Source organism: Lepus europaeus, chromosome 1 (assembly GCF_033115175.1).
Source record: "Lepus europaeus isolate LE1 chromosome 1, mLepTim1.pri, whole genome shotgun sequence".
NCBI classification, from domain to species: domain Eukaryota; kingdom Metazoa; phylum Chordata; class Mammalia; order Lagomorpha; family Leporidae; genus Lepus; species Lepus europaeus.
In genome coordinates this window covers 151,007,333-151,031,795 of record NC_084827.1, presented here as the reverse complement: position 1 = coordinate 151,031,795, position 24,463 = coordinate 151,007,333, and the positions used below count along the sequence as shown (strand labels likewise).

At 43.0% G+C, this 24,463-nt stretch overlaps 1 protein-coding gene across 3 annotated transcripts in view; it reads left to right on the top strand.

The window, feature by feature from the left end:
- KLF7 (KLF transcription factor 7) overlaps positions 1–19,220 on the top strand; it is a 98,259-nt gene extending 79,039 nt beyond the window's left edge. For 2 of the 3 annotated variants that reach the window (XM_062190323.1, XM_062190313.1), the window contains exons 3-4: positions 3,332–3,455; positions 13,146–19,219. In XM_062190323.1, the coding sequence (XP_062046307.1) occupies positions 3,332–3,455; positions 13,146–13,197 (176 nt within the window). In that variant the 3' untranslated portion in view covers positions 13,198–19,219. Of the gene's footprint in view, positions 1–3,331; positions 3,456–13,145 lie in introns of all 3 variants that reach the window. The other variant, XM_062190332.1, reaches the window with a different exon arrangement.
- The last annotated feature ends 5,243 nt before the right edge of the window (positions 19,221–24,463 follow it).

Below are 24,463 nucleotides of genomic sequence, written 5' to 3'. Positions count from 1 at the left end.
GATGTCTCAGCTTGTTGCTGTAGACGGTCCTGGGGTTTCCTGGGTGCTGTGTTGCCTATGGGGTGTGTTTGGTTCCCCTAAGGTGCCAGGAATGTGCAGTTTGACTTACACTGGAAGGCCTTTGAGGTTGGAGGACATTTGGAATTTCTCCAGTCTTAGGGACCTCATTCTCTTTTTGTTTGTGTCAAATTTCCCCTTGAAATAACAGGGGTTTGTGGGCAATCAGTAGCATTGAGGAAATGATGTCGAGAAGTCCCTCCAGGAGGGCTCCGGGGTCTGTAACTTCCCCTCAGTCTCCCACTCACTGAGAACAAACGACAAGAACATTCAACACACTGAGAAAATATTTAAGCTTTAAAATGCTGCCTTGGGTGTTGTGGTGCAATGGGTTAAGCCACTGCTTGGGACACCTGTATCCCATTTCGGAGTACCTGGGAGTCCTGCCTCTGCTTTCTGTCCAATTTCTTGAATGCGTACCCTGGTAGGCAGCAGATAATGTCTCAGGTACTTGAGTGCCTGCCACCCATGGGGGAGACACAGATGAAGTTCCTGGCTCCTGGCTTAAACATAGCCCAGTCCTGGCTGTTGTGGGTATTTGGGGAATGAACCAGCAGATAGAAGTTCTATGTCTTTTTTATTCTCATTCTCTCTTTCTCTCTCTCTCTCCCCCTGCCCCCATCTCTCTTGATCAGTGGTTGTTCACAAACAAAATTTTAAAATGTTCTCAGTTTTCCAGTCTTAAGGCTATCTAGAGTGGCTGCATACTTTTATTGACAGCTAGTTAGCCCCGTCTTTCCAGCGGCCTTCACAGCTACATGGGCTAAAAAGGGAGCTGAGATTAATGGAACACTAGCTATGTGCCAGATTCAAGGACTGTATCTTATGTATACTGATTTATTTAAACCTCACATTAAACACAGATTTGTTAATAAGCTCACCCCATTTAGCAGATAAAGACACTGAGGCCAAGTGTTTGAAATGATCTTGGCAAGGTCCCAAGAGTGCTGACTCCAGAGTTTATGTGAACCCCCCCCCCCCCAACCCCGCACTCAGCTATCTTCTCTTTAGCAGGTGCATCTTTTCTAAACTTTTGGTTTTAAGGAGCCAGAAGGTGAACTTTTATCACAGCTCAGTGATTCATATTTTTCCCCTAGTTTCCAAAAATGAATGGGTTTCCTCCTGTGCTTCCAGCCCTCCTTCATGTCCTCTTGGTTCCCTTTAAAGAAAGACCTATGTGTCTCGTTCCTCTTCAGTATGTGTCTTACAGAGCAGAGGCTCACTAGGGCACCGATTTAATGAAATAAAAATTTCAAGCATGTTTGGTTTGATTCTAGGTGATACAAATAAAGAATCGAGAGAGCTTTGTAGTCAGGTTTGAAGGGATGGGGAAAGGTGAAAGGAATAAAGTAGGTCAGGTATAATAACTGGATCATGTCTTCTTAAGGGCTGCCTGGTGAAGACTTAGCTGTTAAAAATGGAGAAATAATGGGATAGCCACAGTACCTTGGCACTTATGTATCCTGAACTTGTGACTTTGGCGGTTTATGGTATTTCACCTATTATGTGAATCATATATGTGCCAGCTGCCATTCGAGTTAATATATAAAAACATCTGAGGGTACTTGAAAACCCTTGTGCTAAATTGAATGAGAAGTCTATTTTAGTGCAAAAAATTGAAATCTATACATACAGAGGGTCTTCAAAAAGTTCATGGAAAATGCATATTATGAAGAAAGTATATGTGGATTTCAAAAAGTTTTTAAAGATTTATTTTTCATTTGAGAAAGAGAGAGAGAGAGAGAGAGAGAGAGAGAATGAGAATGAATTATCTTCCATCCACTGGTTCACTCCCCAGGTGGCTTCAACAACTAGGTCTGGGCCAGGACAAAATCAGGGGCAGGAACTCCATCTGGGTCTCTGATACAGGTGGTAGGAAACCAAGTACTTGGGCTGTCATTTGCTACTTTTCCAGGTGCATTAGCAGGGAGCTGGATCAAAAGCAGAACAGCTGGGGCTCGAACCAGGCACTCCAATATGGGATTCCAGTGTCGCAAGTGGTGTTTTAACCTGCTGCACAACACCGACCCTCAAATTGTTTTGAATCAAAATACTTAATCTGTTTTTTCGTTGAACCAAAGTCAACCTTTCTTTTAATTAATTCTTTCTGTGAAATTTTTGAAGTACTCTAGTATATATGTTGACTTATCCTTTCCAAGGTACACAGTCTCATTATCTCTTTAAAAACCAGAAACTCAGATAGACTTAGTAACTACTGAAGAACTGAAAAGTGTGACCGGGAGGGAAGGTTGACTTCTGGCTGTTATTAACCACTGTGCTTCCCTGCTTCTCAGTGCTTCCTGATTTCATGGGGTTTTACAGATTCTTTCTCTGCTGAATTAGAACCAGCCCACCATACAGTTGGGAGGGTAAACATTTGTCATGTTTGGTAACAGACGTGATGAGTTGTGTTTTTCTTTTAAAGGGGATCTAAGGCGAAGTCCCGTGCTTTTTCTTACACATTCCTCCTGTAGGAAAAGGTCGCTGGAGCACAAGTGCTCAGATTTCATCTCATAAGCAGCTTCCCCGTGGCTAAAACCTTGCTCTACAAATTGGCTTTTAAAATATTTTGTGATAATGTATATTGCTCTCTAATAGGAGTGTTCTGGAGTCATTAACTTATGGGCTTCCTAAGTAGGACCTTTCGGACAGTATTTTCCATAAATGCCAGCAATTGTCAAGAGGCTTCTGTTTTACTCTCATGCTGTAGTCCTTTCTCCTCCTAGCTGTGCGTCCGCTCCCATTTACAGTGTTTCTGGGAGACCTGGGCTCTTTGCCTTGTCAGTCAGCCACCTGGCTACTGTTTGTGGTGGGAGGCAAGGGGAGGCAGGAGACTAAAAAGCTTGAAATGGTAAATTACTGTAGGTTCTGGAGAAAAATAGAATTAGAAGCATTTGTGGTTCAGATGAAAATAGCACATTTCCTTTCTGCTTGGACTGTGGGGGTCAGAGTGCTCCAGGGAGTAGAAAATAAATAAAAATTGATCCCTCGCCAGTCGAAGGAAGTGCTCTGACTCTGGGAACTGATGTGACAACTTCAGATTTGAGGATCTTGTAAAACCATTTTTGAAGGTTAAAAAAAAAATAAAAAGGCTCCAAACACCAGAAGATGTTTTTTTAAAAAAAAAAAAAAAATGACAGGCTGTGTTAGGAAATCTAATCTTTCAAGAATGATTTAAACAGCCCTTTCCAAGACTGACCACCGAGCACAGCAGAGCCCGCTCAGACGCAAGGCGTTTTGTTGCTGACCGGGGCCCTTCCTTCTCTCCTTGCAGGTGAGAAGCCTTACAAGTGCTCGTGGGAAGGATGCGAGTGGCGTTTTGCACGAAGCGACGAGCTCACAAGGCACTACAGGAAACACACAGGTGCAAAGCCCTTTAAATGCAACCACTGCGACAGGTAAAGAGACTTGCATGCTGCTGGGCTGGGGAGGGGAGATGTGAGGTGGGGGGCTGGGGGGTGGGCTGTGTGTGTGCTCTTAGATTCATCACCAGCCTGTCTCATGGGTAAATGACTTTTACATCTCTGTTAGAGAACCAAGGAGATGCAGTGCCCTCCTCCATGTAAACCAGAGGTGGATACCGCACTTACTATGCAATAGCTTTGGGTCAGGAACTGTGTTAGTCACTGCGTATCCACAAGACTGACCCTCAGGGAGATGATGTGACAGATAATTTTAGTATAATAGGAAAAGTAATCGCATAGAAAATGGTCACCTGTAGCTGCTTCTCCTGATCTTTTTATTAACATCAGTACCACTTTTCTTCCTCCTTCATAGTAAGAAAAAATAGAAAGCTTGCTCGTGGGGAGGAAGATTAGTTATAAGGCTGTTCACTGAACCATTATTGGAAGTGAATTTTTCTAAAGACAGATCCCATTCTCTGGGGGCCTACACCATTATTTCCCCTCCTTGAAAACAGGTACAAAGGTCCAAAAGATGGCAAGGTTTTCAGAACTTATCTTATAATTCAATTTCAAACCTTTAGCATTTGATAGTAGAAGAAAGAGCACGTAGCAACAGATACTACCCAAGTAATAGTATCTGACAGCCCTGGCATTATCAACCAATAAACCCCAAAATGGAGACTCTGCAGGCCAAGGTGAAGGCAGGATTAGGTTTAGACATAATCAAATAATGGGCTTGCATCTGAGCGTGTTATCCTTCTAATCCTATTTCTGTGTTTAAAAGGAAGCTTAAGAAAATTAACCATCTTTTTAATGCAATACTAAAGGTCTCGGTTATGATGAGAAAAATGCTTCTAATACGATAAAAGCTCCTGAAAGCCTCAGGGTTCCCTGGCTTGGGCAGCAGCTCGCAGGATGGCAGGAGGGGGTGTGCAGGAAGTCAGCAGAGGCCTGGCTCTCCTTGGGAGGAAATGTGATCGCTTGCACATCCTGCCTCCCCCAGACCCTGTGCCCGCACCTCCTGCTTACCAGGCCTTCCTCCATGGCAATGCGTGTTTGGAGCGCAAAGTCTCGTGGATGGCCAAGTTGGCTTGGTGCTCCTGTAAGATGCTTATAAAGGAACAGTTATGTTTTTTCCTTCCTTTCTTTTTTTTTTCTTCCTGAAGAGGCTATTTTCCTCTTATCTGTATTCTGTCAGAACTAAATAAAGAGCCCATGCCTCCTGGAGCCTGAGATAACCTCCCACCCCAGGGCTGAGGAAGTACCCGTCCCACAGCTATTCTCCCCCCATCGCCTTGGAGCTCTCTCTACCCAGGAACACATTTCCATCCCATTCCATAGAAGTCCTCCTGAATTTACATGACTCAGCAGCTGTTCCTCTGCACAGCGTGCTCAGTCAGGTTTCCCTTTTTTACATCTTCCTTCAACTCCCATCTTAAATGTGCGTGGTCCGCTCCTCTCTAGCCCTGGCTCGCAAAGAAGCCATGCAGATGGTGACTCTGCCCACAGTCCTCTGGGGGAGCATTCCATTCTCTGCACGGGACAAAGGTGCTTTCTTTGTGTGCTATCCAAGTAGGATGGTAGCAGGTCCACACACAAGTCCAGCATGTCTGAAGGGTTGGAGGAAGTTGCTCCGAGGCTGAGCATTTTTTCCATAATCTTGGAAGTGGATAAAGGGTTTTATGAGGCCATTGTCAGAGTTAGTATTCTTCTCTCCAAATCAATGGACTCGAGGCACTTAGGACTTCCTAACAGTTGATGTGTTACAGTTCCATCAAGCTCGTTGGATGATTTATATGGAAAAAAAATTCCAAACCCATTGGATATTTCAGCAAAAGAGATGACAGAGATGGGTAATTTGGTTAATCTTTTGCTTTATTTTCTTCATCAAACTATACTATGGTTTCTGGAAGCAGAAATTTACTAAGCAGATGATATACATCATGTGATGTGGAATTTGGGGGATTGTGAGTAGATCAAAGTCTGTGGCATAGAAAAAAAGTGTATTTTCAACGAGTCAGAAATGAGGGTTGGACTCTCATTGGTGTCTCGTAACAAACAGCACCTTGCATTTCCTTTGCAGTGATTGTGCTAAGAATAGACAGGCCTGGGAGGCGGCTTGGGGAGTTGGAGGGGCCCCAGAGCAGAGGAAAGGGAAGCCTAGACTGACTCTGGACTTGGCATTCCTTAGCAGACACTTAGCTTCAGAAGCAGGGCATCCATTATAGCTTTGAACAGGACACTGTATCCTGTTGGTGCCACATATATGTAAGTGCACCACTTCTTGCCTTTTAAAATTTGAGCAGTCAGATTACCCTATTTGGAAGCTACTTAGAGTTTAGGCATCCTTTTTCATTAATGTGTACTGAGTTGAACTTATGCGATTATTTTACATATAGGGTAGTTTAAAAATACACAAGTTTTTCCTTTTTTGGGGGCCATCATTTGAAATTGTTAAATGTCACCAAAAAAAAGTCTGTATTTCTGCCTTTGTCTGGCAAAATCAGAACCAGCCTCAGTGGTTTCATATTCCTATGTGTCTGTCATTGGCTGGTGCTGAATAGCAATCACTACCTTTCGCAGTGGTCATGGGATATTCCCATCACTCCCTGTAGTCTCCCCAGCATGAAGGCAAAGCATTGGTTGCCAAGTATTATTATGCTTGTTGTTTCCTCTTTGAAAGAGAATAATATTTCTTTGTGTGCTTGCCTTATCTGATGTGGAAAGAGAGAGTCCACGGGTGTTATATATTTCTCACACTTGAACAGCTGTACTTATTTATTTATTTATTTTGCCTCGCCCGTATAGACACTGGATTTTGAGACCCCTGGCTCCAGATTAGCATTAGGGCAGAAAGCAGTGAGGTTGCTCTGCCATTCTTCACCATCAGACTGAACAGTGTAGCCCATCTGGAAGGATGAGGAATTTCTCAGACCACAGAGCATGAGGCTGCTGCTGGTGGTACACTGGGCTCTGTTTCCATTTGGTGACATGCAGGCCATCGTCCCACAGACTCAGCGCAATGGTGGTCCAAGAAGACCACCACCAGAGTAGCACATCTAATATCATGGGCAGTTCAGTTGGGCAATTTCTATTTTTGTATCATCCCATTTAAAGGTGCTAAGAAGTACTGACCAATATCTTAGCCCTTGGATCTTCCAGAGGGTTGCTGTTGGCTTAATAACCGTGTGACTATAGTAACTTTTCTGTAAGCAAGAGAAAAGGTGATAGGGTTTGGCTATTTCTCCAAAATACACAAATTTAAATCACTAAGAACATTCTGGGGCTAGTGTTGTAGTGTAGTGGGTAAAGCTGCTGCCTATGATGGTAGTATTCCATACAGGTGCCAATTTGTTTCCTGGCTGCTCCACTTCTGATAGGGCTCCCTGCTTATGCACCTGGAAAAGCAACAGAAGATGGCTCAAGTGTTTGGGTCACTAGTACTCACATGTGAGACCCAGATAAAGCTCCTGGCTTTGGCCTGGCCCATGCCTGGCCATTGCAGCCTTCTGGGGGAATGAACCAGCAGATGGAAGATGTCTCTCTCTTTGGCTTTCCCTCTGTCTGTAACTCTGACTTTCAAAACAAGTAAATATATCCTTAAAAGAACCTTTTTATTTATCTGGTTGCTGTGGAGTTATAATTACCCTATGCAGGTGTATTATCCTTAAAATTATTTGATTCTGCATTTCTAAATGCTGAGTTTATCTATTACCTTTTAATGTTTGTATGTAGGCTCCAGCAAGTAGAAATTAATAAATATAATCATAGCTAAGATTTATTTTTATTTATATTTATTTATGGCACATTGACAGGGGTGAGGGACCTGATTTAATCCTAAACATCATATATTTCCTAGAATTTGTACAAATAATCATGCACAATTGATGGATTTCATACTATGTTGAAGATTTTTCCATGATTTTTTTTAAATTTTTTTTTATTTTTTTATTTTTTGACAGGCAGAGTGGATAGTGAGAGAGAGAGACAGAGAGAAAGGTCTTCCTTTTTGCCGTTGGTTCACCCTCCAATGGCTGCCGCGGTAGGCGCGCTGCGGCCAGCGCACCGCGCTGATCCGATGGCAGGAGCCAGGTGCTTCTCCTGGTCTCCCATGGGGTGCAGGACCCAAGCACTTGGGCCATCCTCCACTGCACTCCCTGGCCACAGCAGAGAGCTGGCCTGGAAGAGGGGCAACCGGGACAGGATCGGTGCCCCGACCGGGACTAGAACCCTGTGTGCCGGCGCCGCAAGGCGGAGGATTAGCCTATTGAGCCGCGGCGCCGGCCCATGATTTTTTTATTGAAAGAACCTGAAGGATAAAAGTGGATACATGTCCTTAAAGTGATAGGGAGCCAGCAATTAATAAAGGCAGAATGAAGATTGAATGACTATAGGGGATCAAAACGTGTAGAAAATGAAATTAAATGATAAATTTGTTTTGGTGCACTAGGTTTTGAAATCCATGCATTTTTTAAAAAAATATGTAGGGCCGGCGCTATGGCACAGTGGGTTAACACCCTGGCCTGAAGCGCCGGCATCCCATATGGGCACCGGTTCTAGTCCCGGCTGTTCCTCTTCCAATCCAGCTCTCTGATGTGGCCTAGAAAAGCAGTAGAAGATGGCCCAAGTCCTTGGGACCCTGTATGCACGTGGGAGACCTGGAAGAAGCTCCTGGCTTTTGATCGGCCCAGCTCTGGCTATTGTGGCCAACTGGGGAGTGGACCAGCAGATGCAAGACCTCTCTCTCCTTGCCTCTCCTTTCTCTGTTCCTCCTTCTCTCTTTGTTCCTCTTTTGGATGGGTGTGATTCTTGTTTTAAAAAAATTAATCAATTGATTGATTACTTTATGAAAACATGAGTGATTTATCTGTCTGTTGGTTTGCTCCACAAATGCCTGCAGACTGGGGCTGAAGCCAGGAGCAGGCAATGCAATTCAGGTCTTCCATGTGAGTGGCAGGGATTGAAGTACTTGAGACATTACCTGTTGCCTCCCAGCGTATGCACCAGAAGAAGGCTGAAAATGAGAAGACACCTCAACTCAGATGTCCCCAGCAGTCTTTTTTTTTTGTTGTTCTGTTTTGTTATTTATTTATTTATTTATTTGAAGAAGAGAAGAAGAGAGATCTTCCATCCACTGGTTCACTTCCAAAATGGCTGCAATGGCTGAGGCTGTGCGAGCCAGAGCTAGGAACCTGGAACTTTGTTCACATTTCTCACATGCACAGGAGTGGCCCAAGCACTTGTGTCATCTTCTACTGCTTTCCCAAGCTCAATAGCAGGGAGCTGGATTGGAAGTAGAGCAGTCAGGACGTAGAGCTGTCACCCACATGGGATGCTGGGTACTACAAGAGCAGTTTAACCCACTGTGCTACAACACTGCTCCTGCCCTTCCCACTCCAACTCCTACCCACCCACCCCCACCCCCGCCAGGCAGTCTTAACTGCTGCTCCGAGCATCTGCTCTGTCCGCTAGTGAGATTCTAGCTTTGTTGATTTCTCATAGATCCTAACTACTCAGGTCTGTCCACCTTAGCCTCGGGATTAATTCTAATTGCTTCTATGACCAATTGCCATACATTTTTAGCAGCATATTTATTTGCTTCATAAACTTAGTATCTTATAATTCTGTTGGCTGGTGGTCCAGCATAGGTCTCGCTGGGCTGAAGTCATGGTACTATCATGACTGCATTCTTCTCTAGAGGCTATGGAAGGAGGAGCAGAGTCTATTTCCTTGCATCTTCCAGCTTCTAGAGACTGCCTGCAATCATTGGAAATCCTGCCCTGAATTCCTAGCAATTCCTCCTTCAACAAAGTGGCCCAGTCCTTGTCATGCCATCATTTCCTTGGTTCTCTCTTTACATTATTTCTTCCATTTTTAATGATGCTTGTAATGCACCTTGCCCATCCAGTATAATCTCCTTATTGTAAGGTCAACTGATTAGTAAATTAATTCTGTCTACAACCTTAGTTCCCCTTGGCCATGCAACAATACCATCATCACAGGTCTACACCTGGGGGTTGGGCATCATTCTGCCCAACTCTAAATTGATTGCTCTGTTCTCCTTCCTTCTCAGTCCACAAAGCAGAAGAGGCTAAGTTAATGGGCTGTGGAGTCAAACTCTCTGGGTTCAGATCCTGGCTTTGCTACTTTCTGATGATATCTCAGTTGGGATAAGAATGGTACCTCTTTTTATAGAGTTCTTGTAAGGATGTCAGTTTTAAAAGAAGCACCTGCAAAGAGAACTTCCCAACTTGGATCTTCTTTCTCTAGGACATTGGAATGAAGGAAGAAGAAGGGACACAAGGAACAAAGAAGGAAGGAAGACAAGAGGGAGGGAGGAAAGAAGGCAGTGAGCTGTGCCCTAGGACAGGACAGAGTTGTGCGTGTGAAATGCTAAATTCCCTACAGAATACATTGCTTTTTCTGTATACCAGAGACATCAAGTACTGGCTTTTAAAGAAAACTAATCATTGTTTTATAGCAAATCAAATCCTATTTAGAGGTATCTCTAAGGTATTTTCCAAAGAGCTTGCTTATCCGAAATCAGGGCTTGAAGTAAGTGGGTGTAACTAGAATTGTGATTATACAGGATGTTACAGAATTTGATTGTTTTCTGCTACACTTTCCCCATTCTTAGGTGTTTTTCATTGAACATTTGTCCTGTTTCACTTCTTTGGAGTTTTATCCTGTACATTTACCTATTTCAGGAATAGGCACAAACAGAGGGCATAGAGAATGTTGGGTTTAGGGAAAGGGTGGATTTTTGTTTGTTTTAAGAATGAACAAACACAGGGAAATCCTGCTCTGAACAGGAAACCCTGATAACCTGAAAGGGTTAGCTTTCTAATATCCTACAAGAGTTTTGGACTGTGGGGTGTTGCAGCCTTTGAGGGAAGCTTCAAAACTTAACCATTGGTAAGAAAGTGGCCTGTTTTAGGAAAAAGAGTCAGACAGAGAGCTCATACCAGAGCAAAAATGACTGCTGTCTTTTTTTTTTTTTAGATTTATTTTATTTATTTGAAAAGCAGAAAGACAGGTAGAGAGCTGTCTTCCATCTGCTGGTTCACTCCCCAAATGGCCACAAAGACTGGAGTTGGACCAAGCCAAAGCTAGGAGCTAGGAGCTACTTTGGGGTCTCCTATGTGGGTGCTGGGGCCCACACACTTGAGCCATCCTCTGTTGCTTTCTCAGGCACATTAGCAAGGAGCTGGATCAGAAGTGGAGCAGCCAGAACTCGAACTGGCACCCTTATAGGATGCTGGCACTGCAGGCGATAGCTTAACCTGCTATGCCACAAAGCTAGCCCTAACTACTGTCTTACATGCAGATTCTATCATTGTAGCCAGAAACTTAGGTTATAAGCTGCAAGGATGTGGAAATGTCATGCTATTAGTTATTAAATGCATAAACCTGACTCAGAATCATTAGCTTCAGAGAATATTTATCAGCTCAGGTAACTATGAACAGAATTAGATTTGTCTATGCTTGGCTGTATTCAGGTTCTCAGATGTTGTCACTAGGACTCTTTCCTTTTCCATTTCCCAGATTGCCTTTTTCTCTGCTGACTTCCCTCTCAAGCAGACTTTCTTCCACATTGGCAGTATGGACACCAGCTACTCCAGGCTAATTTATTAGCAGTCCCAGTAAAAAGAGAGCTTCTCTCTTTGAGTCATTTCAGCAGGTATCCCAGGGTTTCCTTTCATTGGCCTCTATGGGTCATGTGACTGTCACTTAACAGATGACTATGGCCATAACTTCAGTTTGGGAGAAAGATCAGCTCTGTGCATCTGAGAACACAAAGAGTTGCTTGCTATCCAAGAGAATATCAAGTTGCTGGTGTCAGAGGAAAGAGGAAGGAAGATCACTACTGCATCCACTGTGACACTGAGGAGGACATTCAATTACGGACATCAGATTTCAAGAAACAGTTCAGATGAGTGGCTTGAATATCTGCCTGGTTCAATCCCACTTCTATCACCTACTAGATGAGCAGTCTTAGCCCCGGTTTCCTTACCACTCACACGTATCACGGAAGGTTGCTGGGATGTTACTAGGGTAATGCCGGGGAACCCCCTAGCCCAGTGTCTATTCTAACATACTCAACAAACATGAGCACCCTTTTCTATTCTTTCCCTTGACTTGCATACAGTGTATCTGCTTAGCCCTCTGGGTATCACAGGCAGCATTTCTGGGCTTCTTAAAAAGTTCAGAGCATGGTGAAGCTCAGGGTTGACATCTGGGTTTGGAATGTCAGAAGCCACTGATGATATTAGCTACTGTTTTTGTTTGTTTGTTTGTTTTTTGTTTTTGTTTTTTTTTTCATTCTTTACAGGATCTGGGCATGATTCATGTCCAAAGGCACTCACACTTTTGTCTTCTTAGGTAATTAGAATTATGATCCTAATAGTTGACATGCATTGAGATTTTGCTGTATTCCAGGCAACATTCTTTTTTTTTTATTTTTTTATTTTTTATTTTTGACAGGCAGAGTGGACAGTGAGAGAGAGAGAGACAGAGAGAAAGGTCTTCCTGTTGCCATTGGTTCACCCTCCAATGGCCGCCGCGGTAGGCGCGCTGCGGCCGGCGCACCGCGCTGATCCGATGGCAGGAGCCAGGTGCTTCTCCTGGTCTCCCATGGGGTGCAGGGCCCAAGGACTTGGGCCATCCTCCACTGCACTCCCTGGCCACAGCAGAGAGCTGGCCTGGAAGAGGGGCAACCGGGACAGGATCGGTGCCCTGACTGGGATTAGAACCTGGTGTGCCGGTGCCGCAAGGCGGAGGATTAACCTAGTGAGCCGCAGCGCCGGCCACAACATTCTTTTTTTATTACCAAGTTTTTAAAAGTTTTTTCAGTTTTAAAATTCAACATTTTAAACATTTTACCACATTCTCTTCAAATGTAGATATTATATAATACACATATATACTAATTCTTCTTGAAAACAGAGCTAATAGTATCACAAAAGTGAGTGATCCTTGATGATCACAGTGGAGGGAAGAAGGATGTATTATGTACATGGTATGATTCAATGAAGCAATGTTTATAACCATATACCCAAAGATTTGAAATCCAAACAATTGTTATGCTCCATATATATTGACTTTCACAAATAAGGGGAAACATTCTGGCTCTGGCTTATTTCGCTTAGCATGATGGTCTCTAGTTCCATCCATTTTGTTGGAAATGTCAGGATTTCATCTTTTTTATGGCTGAGTAATATTCCAACATGTAAATATATGCCATATTTTCTTTATCCAGTCATCACTTTATGGTTATATAGGTTGATTCTGTGTCTTTGCTATTGTAATTGAGCTGCTATAAACATTGGAGTGCAGGTGTCTCTTTCATCGGCTGATTTAATTTCTATTGGATGTATTCCCAGGAGTGGGGTAGCTTTTCTAAGTACTTTATGGTATCATCTGGTTTAATCCCCACAATCACCCTATGCGAATGGTACTATAATGTTTCACACTTAGGAGGATTTAAGGCAGAGAGGTTAATGTGCTCAGAGTCACTTAGCTATTAGAAGAACTGGGGTTTGAACCCTAGCAGTCTAACCCCTGAGCTACCTTTTGTCACCCAGTTTCTCAATACATATGTACTACCTCTCTTTAAGGGGTGATGGAAGTTGAGATCTTTCCTTGAACCTCTCTAATTTCCTTGTTGCTGTTTGTATTTTCTAGGTGTTTTTCCAGGTCTGACCATCTTGCCCTCCATATGAAGAGACATATCTAAAAACCCTAAAGGCCAGAGTTGCCATGGCATCGGCCAATGTCTGAAGGAATGCTGTGAGGCAGGGGGCTGGACTTCAGGAGGGGACCCATTGCCTCTCAGAAGAAAGTTCTCACTTATAAACCTCTGTGTACACACACACACACACACATCCATACACACTCACACAGACCCACACACATACACACTGTTATGCACTCAACTATATTGAAATATATACGTCTATTCTTTATGCCTTGCCCTAGCCAGATGGTAGAAGACAAAAAAGAAGGAAACCAGGTGAACTCAGCAAGGCAGACTGGCTGCTTACTTCAGCACTATTGGAATTATTTCCTGCTGTTGCCAATGGAAATCAAAGAAAATGGATGTGACGTCTCTGCAGGTGGACGGCAGTACGAGGGGCTTATTTAACTTGCTTCTCAGTGCAACTTGATAGGAGAACACACCGTCTTAAAGTTGCATATGTGTAGCACTAATGTTTCTTTTTAAATAGTTGGGGGAAAATGACCTAGAAAACCAAATTGCAGTTTGGTAGCCAAAATTAACTCTTGGTTTATTTGTCCTTTGTGTGTGAAAAGTCCTACTATTCCGTGCGTCAGACTTCCTCACAGAACTGTTGATTGGTTTTGGTTCTTCTTAGTACCACTGAGATCTTTCCAGTCGATACCAACGGCCTTAGGGCGGCAGACTCTGGAATTACACCTTACACCTTTCTGGCCTGCATTTCTCTAGACTGCACTCTCAAGGGAGGAGTTTTCTTTTCTTACTTTTTGACTTTTGCACACCATATGCACTAGGGATTCTGGAAACTTCTAGCATGACTGCAAAGTGGCCAAGAGAATAAAGTCCTTGATGATAAATCACAGTATATCCCTTGAGCCTCACCTTATTGCCAGTGCTAGATTTTTTCTTTTTAATCTCTGTTTTTGCTAACGAAAACTTGAAAAAGCTTATTTGGAAGCTTAAATGTTTTACCTTTTCTCCATGGACTAAACCTCTCCAGAACTCTCTCTCGGCACGTGGATGTCCAGCTCTCGAAGCAGCCAATCAGATGGGACATCACAGTTCTCTCATCCTCCTTGAGGCACGGTGACCTCAGCTCACAGTGAGCGCCCACTGTGCTGTGTGTCACTGCTACCCTATAACCAGTTACAGCATAGATGTCGCTAGTCTCAAAGGGCAGCTGCGTATTTAATCTAACTCTGGGTTATGACCTGACACAAAGCCAAAAATATCACTCTTTCCAAGAATGGGGAAAACTGAGGATGCCTCCCAAATCTAGTGGCTTCACAAAACATCATCCTAGCTTCCTCTTTCATACCCACTGAGCTCATATTACCCCACTTGTCAAAACACACAGTTCAAAATGCCATTGTGGGAACGAAGGGTTGACCTTTAAGGAAAAGGTTGAGGAGTTTCTCTCATGGTCTGTCTAAAAGGAGAGACGTGTTTCTAATTTCTTTTTGGCTAGGCCCACCATGACTTGTGACCTAGAACACCCGGGGTCATCAGAGGCCTCGCATTCACTCTGCAAGCTGATTCCATGGGGGCTCACATTCCTCACTTGTCATCCCCCACACACATCGAGTGGTCTCTCTCTCTACCCGCATTCTTAGCTAGCTGGCACTGGCCTCAACTCCAAAGACTGCCTTTAGGACCATTATATGGCCTATGCAAGCAAGCGGGGTGGTTATTAGGACAGATTGTATATTTTGTATCTTCTGGGACCATCCCTTCAAGACAAGTCTAAAAATCAAAAATGGCGTTTGGTCCGCTCGTGGCTGCTGCTCCTTCTCACCAGCTGGCTCCCCTCCTGCCCTCCTCTGACTGTTTGACTCATTGACTGTTAAAATGTCACCCCATACATATTTGGGATGCAAAACTGAAGTCTTTAAAAGGAAACCATAATATAAGAAACACAAACACATATATGACAGCAACCTTCAAGATCCTTGGCATTTGCGTTTTCAGCTTTCTACAACCTTTGTTTTCACTGAAATGTTGAAACTACTCATCTGAGGGTAATGGAACCTCCTTATCAGAATGCTGTAGCTGCCAGTTGGACACTTGGGGCATTTCGAGGTCTGGCCCTTAGAATTTTCTTGCTCTTTTTCCTTTTTTTTTTTTTTTCAATTTAGACCAAAAAAATTTAAAAATTTAAAAAAATTAAAAAAAATTTTAAAAAAAGAAAAAACATCCTAAACACATATTCACACACAAAAATCTGTCCATTTGCCGGAGGCAATTATGTATATGTTAGTTGGAGGGTATTTAAAAAAATCAGTTTTATTCCAAAGATTAAAAAAAAATAGAAATGACTTAGAAACAAGTTCTGGAGCACTGCTTGCTGACAATCTTGTAGTTCTCTACTGCATTTGAGTGCATTTTGTGGCCAGTCCATCAGGGCAAACCATGGGATTCTATTTGAATGTGTGGTGCATCCTTTCTGGATGAAGGATGTGTGAGGAACCTTGAACCTCAGCTGTATTAAACTGTAGCGCCTGCAGTCAGTGCACTAGATGAAACTTTAGACACCCCGAATTTTGTTGGTTCCTTTCTTTTCCTTCCCATAGCAGCCTCCAGCAGGAATGCACGCACATACCAGTGATGGCATTGAGCCATGGCTGCCACGATTTACAAATGTTCTCTCCCAAGCTGGAGCTGCTCTTGCCTCTCAAAATGCTATTATTATTATTATTATTATTATTAAGGATTTATAATACTTAATTTAATTTTTGAACTGACCAATGCAAGGCTCTATTAAAAAGAAAGTTTTTTTTTTTTTAAAAGAATGCAGAAGAGTGATCATTGCTTGTTTGCTCCCTTGTTGTCATCTGTGGTCTCTGTTGGACGTGGCAGAACAAAGGCCCTCTGATCCTCATCAGTGTCTGAAATGTTTGGTAATTTTTCTCTCTTTTGTATCAGTGAGGTCCTTTGTAATCTGCTCCTGACTTTTCTCAGAGCAGGGTGCACTGAAACACGATGATGGTGCTTGCTTGCTTCAGCGTTATCTGTTGACCGTGAGAATTGGCCTCAGAATCTGGTGGGTGCTAAGCGTACGGCTTTGAAACTGTTCTCTAGCCCAGACTGACACCTGTTGTGGTAACCAGTCCTAACTGTGGGGGTAGGGGTAGCCCCGACTGTTTTGGAACTAGATTTATGAGAAATGTTCATCATCTCTGAAATGGCAGAGATGGTTATTGGCAACCTCCAGAGTCAACAGCCTGAAGACAGCTCTCTCCCCCAAAGGACTGGTTATTTAAAACAGTGCTTGAGGACATTTGAAACACATTAAACCCATTTCTCATTTAAATTGTTACCTCCTAGCATTCCAGGGGATCCCAAACTTGCAAGGAAGAACCTGGCATCGTGTTTCTGTGGTTGTCCTCCCAAGCACGCTTTTTCCAGGGTTCAGAGTGTGATGTGTAGAAAAGTGTTTCTAAGCCGCTGACCATTTTCTTTATTTCAAATTTTGCTTCTTTCTCCTACCACGTGGCTGTAAGTCAGAGATGTGGATGCCTGAAATTAAGTTGCTGCTCCTAGCTACTGGCCTCCTGCCCCACTCAAGGGTGATTGGCCCCAGCTTAATGCCTGGTGGTGATGAGTATCACGTCCAGAAAAAGAGAAGTTCTGATTCTATGACAAAGCTGCATTTTGTAAAAATCTTGGAGACCCCCGAATGAACTCCATGCCAGCCATGTCCTCCTCTCCACACACTTTCCCTTGCAAAACCCTTCAAATGCCTCCTCTCAATGCCATCGTCTCCCCACCTGCACCTCTTGTGCCCTTCTACATCTTTGATAGCCTGATTATAACAGGGTAAAAAAGACAGCCAACCTCATGCATGTTAGCAGAACCGATTCCTAGTTTTAAAAAAATCTTCTTTGAAGCCAGAGGAGATTTTTAAAGGACTTTAGTTTGGGATAAACTTTGAGCTTATCCACGTCTATTTGCATCGAAGGGTAAATAAATGGGGTTTTGGGGGCGGGCATGTCCAGTGCACTCAGAGTACTATGCCTATGGTCTTCACTCCTGCATGCTGTGGCAAAGCCAAAAGAAAGAAACTCAGATTGCAAGAACAACCAAACCTGATAATTACGTTTGATGATTCCAATGATTTCCTCTATGGAAGTCGCTTCATTCCATGTAAAATATAGTGGTAAGTGCATGAATTGTTTTTAGGAAAAAGAAGAAGGTAGGGTAAGTCAGAGAGATGCCACATATTTTACTAGAAAAATAAAATTTGTTGCTTGTTTCTTTCTTAAAAAAATAAACAGAAAACCACACAAGGCCAGCATTTCTGGCCGCAGCTTTGCGCGCGGAACATTGCCAAGCGAAAGTTCCCTAAGTAGAACCTGGTTGAAATGACTCCTGGAAGCTTTCCCTTGCATTTTCCGGAACCGGCATCTGCCAAGCACGGGAGTGAGGGCAGAGGGGGCCGACTTGGATTCTGGGTGCCGGGATAAAATTCGGCGAACATGGTGGTAGCTCGATGTGAACACTAAGGGCCTGGCCTGAGTCGACATCAATGCCTCTTTGATGGCCTATTTTCCTCAGTGAGGATCTTTGGAACGACAGAAATGTGTCAGAAGAAGCAACACCTGCCTGTAAACCTGTGCTATCCCGTGACTAACCGCCTGAGGCCTCAGGGCTTTCTCTGGCATTTAACACTCTCCTAAATCTCCTCTGTTGGTTCCTAAAAGATCCTGGAAAAGGGGGGAAAAAATCAAGCTGCAATTAACTTCCTTATGTGCATCCTTCCGATCTAGTACTGTATTCTTCAGGTGTTTTGCATTTGCGTATACGTTCTCGGGAAACAGGTATCAAAAATGGAGAGAGATCCTAGGCCGTCGCCCCACAAATACCCCGAACAAGATACTTTTTTTCCAACAGGGCTCCCCTCAGTGATCACGAGGGAAGGGTGATGCGTTCTTTGTTGGGGACTGTTTATACACTTTTTTTCAACTGTGAGCTTTGGAATCGTAAATTGCTTTGACTCCAGCTTCTGTCTACTGCCATAAAATGGACCCCACGTCAGACGAATGAGGGTGGTGTGCGTGCATGCACCTAGACACGTGCGCATCTGTACCTATTATACCTTCGCGGAAGGAAAACAGGCTACTGACGTTTTAAGAGGAGTAGCCACCAGTGCCTAATATCTTTTGGGGGGGATGGATGCTTATAATTGCCAGTCTATGGAAACCACACTGGGAGTTCCACATGGAGGGGAGGGACTGTGGGTGGGGAGAGGGGACATGTGAATCCTAGGCCCATGGACTGGAGGCAGAGTGATCTCTGCAAATCTGGGTCCTGCAGGCTTTTGGGCTCATTGGCTGGTTCTCAACCTTTTTGTTTTTTTCTCCCCAGCATGCATTTCCTAGCTAAACCCAGCCTTGGTTTAATTTCCTTACCTTTCACTTCTGCTTCATTCCAGGGAGGAAAAATACACCTGTTAATGGCCAAGATCTCCTTGCTAACACAGAGGCAAAAATAAATGTTTAATGTTTTGAAGCCTCCCCTTACCTTCCCCGCCACCCCCCCACCCCAGCCCCTTTCCACACACCCCCTCCACTTCCTAGTCTCACCATACAATTTCCCGGCCGCCACACATTTTTGTTCAGATCTCTATTATCCTCTTAACAGTTGCTTGAAGAAATTTATTTTTGCACTATACATTTTCTTTTTGCCAGATGTGTCTAACAAGTGTGTTTGGAGAGACCTGCTCCCAGCCCCCATCCCTCACCCTGCCTCCCCGGTCACATTCTCTCAGGCCTTCTCTGGTATTTATAATATATCACAGAAGTACCCAGTCTTATAGCCCTCGGTTATGCCTTTTTTTGACATTTTATTTTTTTTAAGCTTTTTATATATATATATAAATATATTACTTTGTCAAGTTTTTTTGCTGTACAAAAGTCTTAAGATTTAAAACTATTATTTGTATTATATGATGGTGGTATGTTAATGTTACAAAATTATTAATGAAGAAAAAATTTATTTTTGTTACTGGTCTGTTTCATAATTCTTTTTTAAATTGGTATATTGTAAGATATCTATGCAAAAAATGTTATGTGACGCATTTTTATTTAAGAATGTAATATGTGTAATAAACAGTAGAATGTGTTTGGCCTTGGAATGCCTTACTGTATTTTCTCCTGAGCTTATTTTACTGGGGGAAAAACATCCTCAAAAAAAGACACGAATGGATCCTTCTGTACCTCATAAAAGTTTTCTTTTTCTGAGAAAGGGAAGGCAAAATGTTGTAGTAGATCGCTGTTGTTTGTGAGGTGATTGTGTGTGTGTGTGCGTGCATGTGTGTTTGTGTGTATGTGTATTTTGTGATTTCAATGGAGTATCTCTGAGCCCTAATAAGAAGGGACGTTGAAGATGGTTTATTTCCTCAGGGGGAGAAAAGAAGCAAATGGCTGGTGGTTATGAAAAGCAATATTTTAGTAGGAGGTGGATTGTGGGATGTTATTTGTTTAGGGGGCTGGGAGAAGCTTATTGAAAGCAGTTTATTTGGTGAGAGAAGGAGGCGGTTTGTTCTGTGATGCTGTGAATTAGAGACTATTTGGAAAGGATTATTGGAAGCAGTTTGTGCAGGGAGGGAGAAGGCGAAAGGTTGGAGGGAATGACTTAGGTGAGGGGTGGGAGAGGAAATTTCCAGGAGACACTTGGTAACCAAGTGGGCAAAAAATGGCCTATCAGAGGCCAAGAGATTCTGGTGGCTGTGCTGAGTACAAAACGGTAGATGCAAATAACAGCAACCTCAGACGCCAGGAAGAGAGAGATGGAGATTCTCAGAAGTGTCAAGAACACTCTGAAATCCTTCCCCTCTGCACGCGGATTCTGGGGAAGAATCAGTAAGGATGAAGGGAGAGAATCCAACCGGTGGCCCTACCCCAGCATTCCTTGCTGAGCGAGTCCCCCTGGGAGTGGTGTCATTATGTGAAGAAAACAGCAAAGGTGTTTGCCACATGAAACACGGCGCTTGATCAAGCCTTCTTTGCCCTCTTTGGATTTAGGGAAGTGGGCCCGGTGGTGAGTGACCTCCACCCCTAGTCAAGAGACTCTGATAGGACACTTTATAGAAATGTTGACATTAGAAACGTGGCTCTGGTGGTTGCACTTGCTGTGTGGGCACAGACATTTCTTAGCCTCTGAACAGGAAGTAAGGGGTAAGGAGTGGGGCAGATGTGACGGGGAAGCTGAGTAATTGTGTCTGTGCTCTAGCAAAGCATGAAGGAAGCAGTAGGCGCTGCAGGCTCAGGAAAGTGTCTAATACAAGCTGGCACATCTGCAGAGCAGGCCAGCAGTGTGCGCGCACGGCAGCCCGGGGATGACCTACCAGACACTCCATGATGCCTGTGGCGAAAACACCCAGAGTCCACAGACCTGCCTCCCAGGCCCTGGTCTTTCAGTCACTCCAGCACTAGGTGAAAAATGTGATTCTCATGACCAAAATCATTTAGCTGGAAACACCTTTGAGCAAGAAGGGGTAGGATAGCTTTGTGATATTATCTAAAACAAGGCTTATTATTCTGTTTCTCTGACTTACAAAAGCATATGAACTTGAACATTTTAGGTGGGGGACGACCTTCACTGTGCTGAAATGGTAAGAGGACACAGTGGTAAGTCTAACCTGTTTGGCATAAGGAAATAAGTTGGCTGATACAAGTGAATATTCCTGAAGACTGAAGCTCTATTATTTAGACATAATTTTTGTGTATAAAAAGGTCTAAATACTTGTGTATGTTACCAACATTGCCGCCTTTTTGAACATTTTTTTCTTGCACTACGATACAAATTCAAGGGTTGCTCCAGACAGCAGAGTTGCTTGCCCGGACACTAAATGAATCTGCTCTTTATATTGAATGGTTGCTACTTTCACTGCTGTGTTCTCTCCATCTGGAAGTTGCAGAATTGTGTATTACCTTCTAGCAGTATTTATCTCCTTGTCGACTAGTGGGTCAAATAAGCAAGCTTGGTAACTTCTTAAGTGCAAAAATAACTGAAATTCAAATTCAACAGGCAGTCATCTGCAAGTGTGACCTGGATGTCCTGGGGGAGTACAGCGCCATAACCCTCGTGACAGCTGTCATCTGAGGTTGTGTATCCAGTCGGGAACACTGGGCTAATGGAGTCTCCTGAAAAGCTGAGTTTAGTAGAATTGATAAATAATTTAGTATTTCTAGCTCATCTTCCACTTAGGGGTTGAGAAGAGGAGATTGTTAAAACTTTTTAACTGAAACAACATTTTTCAGGTTCCTGGTAGGTAATGGCGTTTCCATTATGAGCTGGTTCACAATTCCTTCTCCAACATTAAATATTTTATCTGAGCTTTTAAAAGCTATCACTACTGACTGGCTTAAACTTAATATTTTTTTTTAAAAAAAGATCCTGCCTCATAATATAGCTATACATGCACCCACGCTGTATTTAAAACTAATGAAATGATGACAAACAAAGCTACAAGAGAGTATGTTTGCATGGAATTTTCCATGTTACATGTACTGAAGTTGGGGCACCCATCAAGACTGTGTAGATCAAATAGGCATTTTTCACCACCATGACCATTTGCTCTTTGTAAGGGAGAAACCGGCAGTGCAGAAAGATAAATACCACGTGATCTCATTTATATGTAGATTCTGAAATAGTTAAACTCATGAAACAGGAGTAGAATGGTGGTATCCAAGGGCTGGGGTGATGTCGGCCAAAGGAGACCCAATTTCAGCTAAGTAGGAGATACAAGCTCAAGAGATTGTAAAACATGGTGACTATAGTTAATAGCAATGCATAGTATTAAAAATTGCTGACTGGATTTCAAGTGTTCTTACCACCAAAGGTGATAACTATATGAGGTAATGCTTTTGTTAATTAGCACACCAAAACAATTGTGCAATGTATACATATTTCAAAACACCATGTTGTACATAATACATACAATTTTTTATTTATCAAGTAAAAATAATTAATTAAAAAGCAGATGGCAAGATTGAGGTTCAAAGAGCGTATGTGACTTGGTCAAGACCAGGGAAATAGTGAGTGCCAGAGCTGGCTTATAGTTCCCGTGTTTTCCATTTCAGCAGACTGTCTTCTATGCCCGCCACTTCAGGGTAACCAGGAGCTGGCTGGTATATGTCTCCAGCAATAATATCATAATTGGCAGCTTGACTTAATCTTCTCATTTCCTTTCCACCAGTGACAGATGTGACTATAATATAGTCACAGAGGTGACTATAATACAGATAGAATTATCGCATGCTAGAAGTGGATGGCATCTGGCCTATCTCCACTACTCCCACACTATTAGAGTCAATTGAGGCTCAGAGGATTCCAGGTTGGCCACAGTCACATAACATGTCCTTTGCAGAACAGAGGTCACCCCAGGGTCTTGATTTGCGGTTATGCTCTATCAGTCTGAGCAATGTTTCTTAAATTGTAGAGTGTGACCTTCAAGATTCTTGCAAAATCCTTGTGCTACTAATTACTTCCTTAGTTGTTTTCTCTAAACTGATGCACTTTGAAAGCTCTGAATATGTGTTTTAGCTTTGTCCTAAGCAACAATATTCCCCAAACCACTGGTTTCATAAAGTGTCATTCTGTTAAGTACAAATGAAAATAAATAAATAAATAACTTAAAATAAAAATGCTCATCTTGTTACATTAGAGCTCCCAATTACTGCTGGTGGGACTTGAGAGGCATTATTCTGTGCCCTTCTCTAAAATCTATACTGCACCATTTCTCTTTCGTTAATTACTTAGTCTATATGATGCTCCTCGGAGCACATTTCAAATTGAATCTAGAACTAAGTGCATGTGAAAATTTAATAAAGACTGATCTGATGACTGGGAAGTTACTTAAGGATGCAGAGGTCTTTTAGGAAGATGGAGAAGATATGGCCTGAGAGTAAAATGAGTGTGGTGCACTCTGTGCCTCAATTTCCTGTTCTTGGAGTACCCCTCTTCCCTCAGAGAAAGGCACTCAAGCTCATGGTCAAGTTATGCCTTGATTCTATGAAGGGAGCCCCGAGTGTTGGGCATTGGCTGCACCGAGAAAGTCTTGTTCTCTTGATGGGCCCAGTCAACAGTCAGTGCATGCTGTAAGGCTCAGTTTCAAACCTCCTCACCTTCATGCCCGGATTCCCCAGGCCAGCAACTCTACATGCACCTGTGCATACAATGCAACTTCTTTTTTTGCCTAAAGTTTTCCTATTTCTAAGCTACATCTATCCAGGAAGAGGTACCTTTTTGAGGCTTTTTGATCATGCGTATCTTAATGTGTGTGAGTTTATTCCTTCCTCTCATGGGAAAAGGTTCTAAGTGAAGAGGATGAGAGATAGAAAGGTCACAGACAATCGACGCGAGTGAGCAGCCTGGGGACTCGGGTGGGAGTGGTAAGTAGCCAGGCAGGCAGTGCTTCACTCATCATGGCAGAGCCATAGGACAGTCTAGTGATTTCATGAAGGGACTGACGTGGTATTGAGTGGCTAGCAAAGTCTCCTACATGATCAAAATGAAAGCCCACAGAACTTATCACAGGAAACAGCTACCCAGCAAATCGGTAACCTCTAGTTAGATAATAATGGCAATTATGATCTCCCATTTCTGGGCTTGATTCTGTTCTTCCAGCTTCCAGATCTTCTGGCAAGCAGAAAGCCCACAGTCACTCTACAAAGTTGGGGATGTATTTGAGGGACCAGGGGTGTGTTTAAAGGATCATCATGTATGGACTCTAACATCAGAGCCAAAGCAATAATGATATATTTCTGTGGCTCGATGACATACTGTGTTCCTGGGGTTAGGTTTGCAGACTGTTCTTGAGAACTACATAAGCTAGGCTTATAGGATTACTAGTCAAAGAAGCCAAGCTTTTAGAAATTAAAAACCCTGATCTTATTTACATACTCTGGTAAACTCACAGAAACAAAGACCAGATTTTCCACTTGAAACCTACATTAATTGTTGCAAGGTCAAATTTGTCAAAAAATGTTTTCCATCTCAGTTTTAGAAATATCCAACTACACTCAAATGGGCAGAGTGTCTGATGGCAATATGAATGAGTGATCAAAGTTCATGTCTTGTCTTTATTTCCTCAAATTTTAACATCTTTCTGTCCCCAAACTTGTTTTTTTTTTTCATATTTCTCCCATTTATTCTATTCTCTTGTCTTTCTTTTCTCTCCTCTACCTTCTGGTATCACAAAAAACCACTGTGAGGACTTGGCTCCAAGGTCCATGTCCTGGGTTCCTCTGATGACCTGGCCCCA